Source organism: Drosophila serrata, unplaced genomic scaffold, assembly GCF_035046125.1.
Source record: "Drosophila serrata isolate PLE 108 unplaced genomic scaffold, ASM3504612v1 contig_276, whole genome shotgun sequence".
In the NCBI taxonomy this organism is placed as follows: Eukaryota; Metazoa; Arthropoda; class Insecta; order Diptera; family Drosophilidae; genus Drosophila; species Drosophila serrata.
This window is the reverse complement of record NW_028257174.1, coordinates 8,681,219-8,688,333: the sequence shown is the minus strand read 5'-3', so window position 1 is coordinate 8,688,333 and position 7,115 is coordinate 8,681,219. Positions and strand designations below refer to the sequence as shown.

General features: G+C 39.1%; 2 protein-coding genes across 3 annotated transcripts; both read left to right on the top strand.

The window, feature by feature from the left end:
• Nucleotides 1–1,076: 1,076 nt before the first annotated feature.
• On the top strand, nucleotides 1,077–3,580 carry LOC110181852 (protein THEM6). 2 transcript variants are annotated; one of them, XM_020949765.2, is made up of 4 exons: nucleotides 1,077–1,203; nucleotides 1,858–2,119; nucleotides 2,464–2,678; nucleotides 2,733–3,580. In XM_020949765.2, the coding sequence occupies exons 2-4, from the start codon at nucleotides 1,960–1,962 to the stop codon at nucleotides 3,183–3,185; spliced, it is 828 nt and encodes a 275-aa protein (XP_020805424.2). In that variant the 5' UTR covers nucleotides 1,077–1,203; nucleotides 1,858–1,959; the 3' UTR covers nucleotides 3,186–3,580. The 2 variants fall into 2 exon arrangements, with proteins under 2 accessions (XP_020805424.2, XP_020805425.2); XM_020949766.2 differs by having other exon boundaries at nucleotides 1,173–1,292.
• Nucleotides 3,581–5,448: 1,868 nt separating this feature from the next.
• On the top strand, nucleotides 5,449–6,669 carry LOC110181872 (protein THEM6). Its single transcript, XM_020949795.2, has 2 exons — nucleotides 5,449–5,680; nucleotides 5,900–6,669. Exon 2 carries the CDS (start codon nucleotides 5,940–5,942, stop codon nucleotides 6,519–6,521), a length of 582 nt encoding a protein of 193 aa, XP_020805454.1. The 5' UTR covers nucleotides 5,449–5,680; nucleotides 5,900–5,939; the 3' UTR covers nucleotides 6,522–6,669.
• The last annotated feature ends 446 nt before the right edge of the window (nucleotides 6,670–7,115 follow it).

Here is a 7,115-nt window from a genome sequence, read left to right as displayed (position 1 = left end):
AATAAGCTTCTAACTGAAACGAGAATCCTCTTTAAGAGTTAAAAATTATACATAAATTACTAAAAGCTTAATCGCCTTAAAAGGTATAAAAATTATAAATGAAACTATATCCCAGTTACAAAATAAATCACTAAAAGTAAGGTTATTTTAACTTATTTAAAGAGTATCCGGGGTCTGGAGAACAATGGGACGTATACGTGATATTCAATGTTGGTTGGGGCAATATTACGTATACGTTTTTTTTTTCTTTGGTTTCAAAGTTTAAAAAAAACCATAACTAAGCCAAAAATGTATTAAATTCAATTCGGAAAGCTGTTCTGTGTTAGTTTTTAGCAGGTTAAAAAATCTGCATACTCAATTTAAAATTTAAAAAAATCTACATTTTTGTAAATTTTTGAAAATGTTTACTATGTAACCCCTTATAAAATTTTGAAAAACGGTAAAAAAAAATTTTCTCCGAGACATGGCCAGATCAATTCGGCTGTTGTTGCTGATCAAAAATATATATGGTTTATGGGGTCGGAAATTACTCCTTCACAGCTTTACAAGCCTCTGACTAAAATTATAATACCTACAACAAAATTTTGTTTTGTACAAAAAACTATTATTAACAATTAAGAAGGCAATAGCCTTGAATTTTAAATATCCTTTAAAATATTGCTAGAGTTTTTTTATTAGGAATTTATTTAAAACAAATTTAAGTAGATACGTTTAGGTACTTAGCACTTTTTGTGAAACCTTTCATTGCTGCCAAAAATATTTAAAAATTTGTATTCAAAATAAAATGTACTTTTTAAATATTTACAAATTAAATTTAAACCTTAAGTTTTAATACATTTGTAGTATTTAAAAGTGAATCAGAGAAGGGTATCTTTTGGTTTTTATGAAACTCTGTGACTTTCGTCCCCGGGAATGGCCGAGACCTTACCGGGTCCGGCAACAGGTTCAACCCTTAGCCAGCAAAGCTTTCCGCTTTTTGGCCAAAAGCTGCGAGGACGTCAGCTGAGAGTGCACACACACCACACACACACAATGTTGAACTCAACGTTGACTGCGCCGGCGTCGATGGGGGCGATAGAGGCGCTGGCAGAGGCTGCGAGCGAAGGCGGCAACGCAGACGGAGGCGGAGACGTCGGCGGCTGGGCTGGCTGGTGGATTTGGATTTGGCCAAAAAAGCGATTCAGTCTCAGTGCGCTGTTGTCGGTAGGCGCGTCGCTAGCTTTTTTTATAGTTTTTCTTTTCTTTTTGCATTTCTTCTTGTTTTTTGTTTTTTAATATATTTTCTTTCGTGGGTAACGTTATATATTTTTTGTTTTTGTTGTGTTTGTAATTTAATAAAGTCTTGAGTGTGTGTGTGTGCGCGTGCCAGTGGTTTTTCCTGTTTATTGGAAAACCGTCGAAAATATAATTCGACCGAAGCTATCGCCGCACGAGTGGCAGAAGCCGCCTGACGCCTGCATGTCCGAGCGTCCCAAAGTCCCAATGTCCTGGCCATGAAACGAGCCATGGAATCAACAAATTAGGGGTTGTCCTGGGCTGCCTGAGAGTGTGTGTCTGTGCTGTGTGCGTGTGTTTGTGGAGCCTTTCCTTGGTTCAAGGAATAAAATATTATGAAAAGGACATTCTCCTGGCCAGTGGAATCATTTGATGACCCAATTATTATTATTTTTGCTCAGCATCTCGACTTAGCCGGGACGAGAACCCAGACCTTAACCCTTGAGACCTCAACCCTGGTCAACCTCAACCCCTGGTTATGCCGGCACTTGCCTGGCTTCATCGCTTCCGCGTTTTCCAATTAGTTGACAATCAACTAACAATTTTATTGGTAGCCTCATCCGCATCACTATCTACTTGCAGCACCTCCTGCTCCAGGCTCCAGGTTCCAAGCTTCCGCCGCCCTCTCGCCCAACCCCTCGCAACCAGCTCTAGTTCTAGCTCTAGCTCTCGCCTGGCTCTAGCATGGAGGAGCTGTTGTACCTGGCGCTGGGCCTACTCCTGACCATCGTTGTGCTCTATGGCCTGCTGGAGCTGCACTACTTCCTGCGCATGTGCCTGTGCGTGGTGCTGGCGCGATTCATCAAGCGGCGATGTCACATCCTGGATGCCACCACAGTCAATGGTGGGTATTAGCTAGGAACCAGGCGGAGAAGGGCTTGTTATTATTGAGCTAAAAGGGAGAAAGCTTTTCTTTTAAATATAATTCAACAGCTAGATAAAGCATACAGCTCTCGTTTGTCCAGAATTATTTTAAAAAATTCCTAAATAATATAGAATGAGTTATATATAGTATAGTGTTGTAAGAAAACTTATGGTTTCTTACGACAGAACTGATTACAAAAGCTTAATTAGTTGTGCCAACTGTAGACTGCATAATTACTTAACCTAAACGAAAACAGTTTCAATCATCAGCTCCATTAATTAACTTCTCCTCCCATTTTATGGATCTTCCCTGGCTTGCTCCAGGACTGTGCCTCACCAATGACGTGGACACATTGCTGTATCATATGAATAATGCCCGATACTTTCGTGAAATGGACTTTGCCCGGGTGGACTTTTATGAGCGGACGAACCTGTATCGCACCATCACAGGAATGGGTGGATCCGTGTTCCAGGGAGCGGCCACCATACGTTATCGCCGCTTCATACGACCCTTTCATAGGTTTAACATAGTGTCGCGGGTAAGAACGTTTATGTATATAAGATATTTATGACTTATATATCTCCATTTTCAGATCATCTACTGGGATGAGCAGTCGCTGTTCATGGAGCATCGTTTTGTGCGTCCCTCGGATAGGTTTGTGCACTGCATTGCTATTTGCCGGCAGCGTGTGATCGATGTGTCCATGGAGGCTGTAATGGCGGAGCTCCTGCCACGCACTTCCTCTAATGGCTTCCGGGCCACAGCTCCTGCGACGCCAATGCCGCTGCCCCTAAGTACCGGCACTGGCACCGTAACCGGAACCGGAACTAGAGATCAGGGTGGCATAAGCAATCCAGCTATGGATACCTCGCTGGCGGAGAATGGACATGCCACGCCTACGGCAACGAATCCTTCAGCCGGAGCCGGAGCCGGAGCAGCTGCGACGGCGCACTGTGCCAAGCTGAAGCCTTCGCTGCCGCCGGAGTTGGGCAAGTGGATTGAGTACAATGACATGTCTAGCAAGAATTTGCGCAGCGGCTGCTGACTGGTGTGGCAAACCGGAAGTACTAAGGGCAAACCGGAAACGGAACCCCACAAATTTTTTTTTCTGTTATTTTTTTTGTGTCATGTGAGTGTGTACGTCAGTGCCTGTGCCCCTGCGTGTATGTGTGTGTTTGTATGCTAAATGTGTGCTAATGTTAATAGTATTTAAATTGTAAGCTATTTAAGTGTCTGGAAACAAAAGCCCGCCCTCCTTTGGCCTTAACTATTTGTATAATTACCCAGAGATGATTGATCAGTCAGTCTGTCACGCCTCTCCACCCCTGATATTCCCCTTGGTAGTCCACAGTGTGTAAGATTACATTGTACAATGATTGTTTAGTAAAAATACAAAAAAGAAAGCGAAACATAAACTATAAAAGATAGTTAAAATGTCAAGGAATGTTCTTTTCTTTTTAGGTTTGGGCGCCTTAGGGTATGCAACAAAAAGGGGAGTTAATTTGGGAAAGAAACCAGTGCTAGATTATTAAACTAACAAAACTATATTATATATTAATTATTTATACTATATTATTTATTAATTTATATGTAAAAATAGTAAAATATAATAATTGGAAACAACTTGGCTGATTACATAGTTAATAACAACGTTGAAGCATATATTCTTCCACACTTTTGTTGACTAAAAACCTGTAATTATTGGACTTCCCCTTTCGGCATCTTGAACTTTCAGCACAGGGCTCATCTCACTCTCTCTCTCTCTCTTTGCCCCTTGTGCTACTTTGTCTATTCGGTTAATTGGCAGCTGGAAAACATTGCAATGATCACAGTTCGATGGCTTGGAGTGGTGTTTACCGATCGCAGTCACCTATGTACATATGTATGAATAATTTTCTGAGCTTACCCGCGAATTTGCTAATTACCTCAAAACAAAGATTCTCATCGATTAGCTTTACAGCTTTACAGAAATCGGCGATCATAGAAGTTACTATATAAAGAGTGAGTAAGGCTTTTTAATAGTACTAACTTGAATATATGTATATAAAATAAACTTTACATTTCGTGGGTAATATTTGGGTAAGGTATCGTTGAAATTACATTGTTTACAATAAATAAATATATAACAACAGTTGCCCATGGTGCCTGCAATATTTATTTTAAGACCTTAGGCCATACAAATTATTATTATTTACCTATTAAAACTAGTTTGCAGCTTGTTATGTAGAAATTATTTGATTTTTAAAGTTGTTGTTTTCAATTTGAGTTTTAAAGGTTTTACATTAGACCTTGCTATTAATTTTATACTTTTATAATAAATACTGACGTATTAATTATTTACTTAACCGTTTTTGTTATTAATGAATAACCTCTCAATCTTAACTATAAAAAGTTTAAGCTGTCATATCTGGTCTTGGGTTTCTCTGTTTATCGCCCTATACTCCAAGTTATTTTCAGTTGATTGCGTTTAGTGTTGTTAAATTGGATATTTTTAAGTCGTTGAAGTCGAAGTTTGTATATTCTTTGGGTTTGGGAGCAAAAATCATTTTTTTTTGTTATCCAGGGTAATGGTGCGTATACGTGATATTCTATGTTGCTTGGGACGATATTACGTATACGTAATTTTCTATTTTTATTTGGTTTCCGAAACAGATTTTTAAGGTTTAAAAGGGCAAAGTGACTAACTTAATTAAAAAATTAATTTAGGCTACTTAATGCAGACATCCTGAAAAAAGGTTAACTTCGGGAAACAGAAATGTCTATACCCTTGCATTGAAAATATATCATAACTCAATCAAAAATGCCTTAATTTCCAATCGGAAAGCTGTTCTGTGCTATTTTTTATAAGCTTAACAAATCTGCATACTAAATTCAAAATGAAAAAAAAAATAAAATTTTTGATATTTTTTTTTTTAAAGAATTTAAGACCTTATAAAATGTTGAAAAAATGTAAAAATTTTTTTTCTTCCGGACATGGCCAAATCGATTCAGCTCTTGATGCTGATCAAGAATAGGGTCGGAAATGATTTCTTTAATGCTTTTTATACTTTTTACTAACTGATGGAGCAAAAAAAACTATCATAACAATAATTAATAAATCATATATGAAATATAAGCTCTAACCTTGAAAGCAACTTGTTTTAAAACAATATATATACTATAATGTAATAATGTAATAAAATAATATATTCAGACAATATTTTGTAGATTTATTTAAACCTTTAACGAGATAACGTTTTTAGTCTGACCCTCGATCAGTTTTAGTCTTTAACTTTTAGCTTTTTTTCGTACTAATTTTAGCTAATTTTGTAAACAATTGTTGGCAACACTGCCTTGTTGTGTTGTGTGTTGCCCAACTTTCAAGTGAGTGTTTGCTTTCCTCTTCTCTTCGCTTCGTCTCCGTTGCGTCGTCGCAGCCAGTTTCCAGTGCCATCCAGGTTGTTAGTCTTCTGTTTCCAGCTACGTGGAACGGTTGTGCCGCTCTCTCACCGCTCGCCTCGCTCTCTGTTACTTTCAGTGTGTGTTAAAGATCGATCCAGTGTGAGTACTTTTCCAGGGGTCATTGGATACGATTGACTCGCGGACTTTGGTGATCAGCAAAGTCCATGCACAGAGACAAAACAGGGAATGTTCCGTTTCCCGTTCCTTACTAATTGAAAGATGAGCTAATAAACTTTCCCTGAGTTCCCTGCCGGTGAAGAGAATAACTTTCGCTGTTTATTAACGGGTTTTTCCCCCTCCCCGCTTCGATCTCTGCAGGTGAACTATACTAAGCTCAAGGTAGACACAGAGAGCAACAATGTCTTGGCTGGTGGTGCTGCTGATCCTGTACGTGATCTGGGATGTCAACTACTTCATCCGCTGCGTATTCACTGTCTTTGCCGGTCGTTTGTTCCAGAGCAAACGAAAGGTGACGGATACGACCACGATTTATGGTCTGTGCACCTCTCAGGATGTGGACATCTTCATCCGGCACATGAACAATGCTCGCTATGTGCGTGAGCTGGACTTTGCCCGTTTCCATTTCTATGCCTTGACGGGTCTCTATGAGAAGATCCGAGGACGTAAGGGTGGAGCCGTTCAGGGTGCTAGCAGTGTTAGGTATCGCCGTACCATACCCATCTTCCATCCGTACAAGATCACCACCAAGCTGGTGTGGTGGGATGAGAAGGCCATCTATCTGGAGCAGCAGTTCATCACACTGGCCGATGGCTTTGTGCGAGCGGTGGCCATGTCCAAGCAGAACATCACCAACTGCAATGTCCTGGATGTGCTGAAGTCCTATCCGGAGACGACCAAGCGGCCGGAGAAGCCCGAAGAGCTGAAGCTGTGGCTGGATGCCATTGAGGTTTCCAGCCAGAAGTTGCGCAAGGACAAGTAGGAATCTTCTGCTCCGAGGATGGTTCTCAACTCATCTAAACTTGCCTCATATACTTCCTTTTTTTTTTTTGTTGTATATATAATAGTTAAAATAGTCTGATCTTAATACTATAATTTTCGGGAAAATAAATGCTTGGTTCCATACTAAATCATTGTTACATATTTCCTTTATTATAATATTAGTAAAGCTACTTTTTGTATGGCTTTTGGGATGGCTTTGGAAATAAACCCTTTGCTTGGCAATCATAAAAAGTAACAAATATTATATATTTTTTAAGTATCAGGTAAATTTTAACTAGTTTACATTGTTTTCCACAGTGTACTTAAGTTTTAAATATATAATTTTCAGCTGAAATGGTTTTGTATATATTTAAAGCCCGCCTGTGCTTCATTTCTCGACTTTCATTTATGTTAAATTCGATATCACGCAACGCCAAGTCGGTGTCAATAACTCTATACATTGTTTATAATGTGTTTCTTTTTTGTTTGTGTATATTAATAGTTTTCTTTCATTTTCTGGCTCCGTTATGGCTCTGGCCATAATGCTGTCTCTTCGATTTTCGTTATTTTCGGGTTACTCAACACCATAACGAAG